General features: G+C 38.8%; 1 protein-coding gene across 1 annotated transcript; it reads right to left on the bottom strand.

Annotated features, from left to right (window-relative positions):
- Nucleotides 1-1,110: 1,110 nt before the first annotated feature.
- LOC117756536 (mesothelin-like protein) lies at nucleotides 1,111-3,310 on the bottom strand. The gene is made up of 5 exons (XM_034577080.1): nucleotides 3,112-3,310; nucleotides 2,351-2,441; nucleotides 2,081-2,201; nucleotides 1,487-1,668; nucleotides 1,111-1,170 (listed from the first exon to the last, which is right to left on the bottom strand). The coding sequence occupies exons 1-5, from the start codon at nucleotides 3,258-3,260 to the stop codon at nucleotides 1,111-1,113; spliced, it is 603 nt and encodes a 200-aa protein (XP_034432971.1). The 5' UTR covers nucleotides 3,261-3,310.
- Between the last annotated feature and the right edge of the window lie 404 nt (nucleotides 3,311-3,714).

Here is a 3,714-nt window from a genome sequence, read left to right as displayed (position 1 = left end):
CCGAAGTGTCCTTGGGCAAGATGCTGAACCCTGAATTGCCCCTCATAGAACAACAAAGTGCTGCTAATAGATGCACTGTATGAATGTGTGTGTGAATGGGTGAATATGAAACTGTACTGTAAAGAGCTTTGAGTGGTCATCAAGACTAGAAAAGCGCTATATAAATACAAACCATTTACCATTTTACACAGCAGTTTCTTTTTCACTGCGTGATATAACAACAACAGTTCTTGAAACATTCCCAGTGTGAAGACCTCATGCTCCAAGCCAAAACTCACTTAACGAACAAATAAACCCAGATGTTTCTTACCCTGTGTTGCTGTCACATTAATGGCTGCTGCTGATGTTGATGCAGAAGTTGATGCAGATGATAATGCAGATGTTGATGCAGATGTTAATGCCGACCCTGATGCTGATGTAGATGTTAAAGCTGATGCCGACACTGATGCTGGTGCAGATGTTGAAGCTGATGCCGACACTGATGCTAGTGTAGATATTGATGCTGATGCCAACACTGATGCTGGTGCAGATGTTGAAGCTGACGTCGACACTGATACAGGTGCTGATGCTGATGTAGCAGTATGTGTGCTGCTGATGGATCTGGGTGGTGCAGTGGTCGTGCTGGTTCTGTTGGTGGTTAGGTTTAGACCCAGTTTGTCTAGATCGACCTGCAGCTGACGGTTCACCCAGGTCTCAACCACAGGGTCTCTAGCAACAACTCGAGATCGCTGACCTGACTACCCATGAGGCCTTGGACTGTGGTCACATTAAAAAAAAAGATGCGAAAAGTTGTTAGAAAAAATTAGCTAATGTCAAATTGTACTACACTTCCAGGTTTTGCACAGATTTAACAAACAAGATAATATGTCTTAACTAGTCTTTAAAAGCAGGCACAAGTAGGCTAACTGTTTCCCCATGCTACCAGTCTTTATGCTAAGTTATGCTAGACTGTAAACTTTATTTTAACTGACAGATATTAGAGCAGTGTCAATCTCTTTCACTTGCATCAAAAATAAAAATATACATCACAGTGTGGAGAGAAAAAACTCCCTCTTAACTGGAAGGAACCCTAAGAACCAGACTCAATGTGAGCGGAGGAGTAAGTGAATGTCAAGCACACTGAGCAGGAGGGAGCAGGGGAGTGACAGCTGCTAAAGCTAAGTTGCTAGGCTAACCAGGACAACAATAGCATGTGAAACACTGTGAAAAAGAGAGTGTGTAGACAGAATGAGGTTAAATATGGAGATGGGGAAGAAAGTAAGAGAATTAAGGAGGATGAAGTCGAGCAGAAGTCAATAGACAAACACCAACAAAACCAGAAGTTATACAACACGCTCACCAATTTATTGATTTGTTGTTCAGCCATGTCTCTAAATTCCTAAATTCATCTTTTTTGTCATTGTGGAAGTCTGTAACATGCATTTTACTAAAAAGCCAATAATATATACAGTATTAGGCCACTCAACCTTTCATGTATGAAATTTACCTGGTTGAGTTTCTTCAGAATGATTTTCTGGAAATCATCATAGACCGCTTTCTCGCAAATGGAGTCGAGACTGTCCTTCAGAACAGGGACGTCCAGGCAGAGGTCAAATTGCGTTGCATCGTAGCCAAAGGGGAAGGACGGGTCACTCGCTGTCAATTGGGTGATGTTTCCCACTGTGCAGCCTTTTGTGAACAATTATAAGCGAGTAAATGAGAGGAACACACATACACAGCTGTTTTATACAATATGTAGTTTTTACGATACAATATACAGTTAGAGTCCAAGGTGATGTCTTCAAAGTGCTTGTTTTGTGTGAAATCTTTGTTATCGCACTTGACAAACGACTTTGAACTGGACAAATAAGAAATAACAAAATGTTCCTCTTAACTAATTAAACGTTTAGATTTGAAGAAATAAAACACACACCTGCTCAATTCAATAGAACAGACAGAGAGGTCTGATTGCTACTGTCTGTAGCCTGATTATTCACTTATCATCAGAATGTTACATTTCTCTCAATTAATTCACTAATGAAATCAGCTCCAGTATAAACAGACCTTTTTGTAAAACCGAACACAAAAACGGAACCTTTACCTGCTCCTCGTTTTCTCTTGAGCGCGATCATCTGTTTGAAAAGATGTTTGAGCTTCCTCTTCTTTGTCTTGCTTTTCCTCAGACGGGGCATAAATTTCCTGAGATGCTTTTTCTTTGTTTTCTGCAAAAGAAAAAAAAACACATTACGGGAATTGTTTTTAACACAAAACATACAATGGATTGGAGGAATCTTTGGTGTGGTATTTAAATTAGAAAAATGATTCAATAACATGGCAACAAAGAGTATCAGAAGTAGAGTAAAACACATACATGTTTTAACTTTCCCCAGATGTTTCTTGTGAAATACAGAGGAAGGATCCCCAGGTCCGTCAGTGTTTGCTTGTTCCAGGTGTTGACATTTCTGCACAGAGAAGACACATTCTTACAGTCTGGTCTATTGCTCGGCTACTCATTTTATGGAAGAGGATTTATTATTTAACAAATGGACATTAATAATCCTTAAATATACCTAAATACCTCAAAATAAAAGAGGGTGATGGTTTGTGTACGTTGCATTCAGGAAATGTTTTTTTCTTGCAACTATCAAATCCCACAAAAGACTAACACCAGCAATGTGTTTGTACATCTCTCAACAGTTTCTGAGTCTGTGTTTGTGGCATTCAAAGTCACAACGATCCTGCAAAAAATCATTTTGTCGCTGGCAGTTCTGTGAACTTTGTATTTACAGCAGCAAGATGGTGCATGTGGGACAGACTCAAAACCTTGACTCCAGCTGGCCTCATCAATAAGGCCCAGGAACCCAGCATTGCACTGCCTAAATGTCCTCACCCGTGACTGTGGAATTTTAACTTTCCTCCGCCAATAACGGCCATATAAACATTCAAATTGTACATATCCACGTTCATATTGTGTTCATCTTTTTCTAGTGTTTATAATATTCAGATATATATATTGTTCCCTATTTCTATATTTTATACGAATTGTTGACAATATGAAAAATATAGAAGATTATTTGCCCATGCTTTAAAAAAATAATTTCAATGGCTGTTAATTGGATTCGTTTTTTGTACCCATATGGTGTTTTCCCAGACAGCAGCAGCGTCTCAATGGAAGCCACCTGGCTGTCAGAGAGATCTTTGCAGACTTTGAGTTTTTCCAGGATGAGAGGATCAGCGTTCTGGATGTAAGAGCCGTCCAGAGTGCAGGCCATGTTTCCCATGACCTCCACGTTGTCTCGGCCCACAGTGAAGCCTTTTATGCCCTGTTCAGTTGAAACATAATCTATTTTAAAACAGTGGTGAAGTTGAGACACACAGACTACTTTTCTGATTAATTTGCACCATCTAACAAGCAAATATGTTTTTTCACACATACGCATCACGCATCTATTTAATTCCATTCAATTCAAACTACTTTATTTATCCCACTGGGATCAATTCATTTGGAACAGCCTGTATAATAAAACATACACAGATAGGTCCAAATATAGAAGGTAGGATAATAATATAAGAATAAGTATATGTGAGAATGAGAATGTATGAGAATAATTATAGAATAAATAAAACTGATCGAATTATTATTAAAAACAAGAATTTAAGTGGATGAAAAGATAAGCAACAACGAAGGCAAGGGTTTAAAAATCTATGTACCGTTTAAATGACGGATTGCAGAAG

Source organism: Hippoglossus hippoglossus, chromosome 22, assembly GCF_009819705.1.
Source record: "Hippoglossus hippoglossus isolate fHipHip1 chromosome 22, fHipHip1.pri, whole genome shotgun sequence".
NCBI lineage: Eukaryota > Metazoa > Chordata > Actinopteri > Pleuronectiformes > Pleuronectidae > Hippoglossus > Hippoglossus hippoglossus.
The sequence above is the reverse complement of the archived record's forward strand: the minus strand, read 5'-3'. Positions and strand labels throughout refer to the sequence as shown.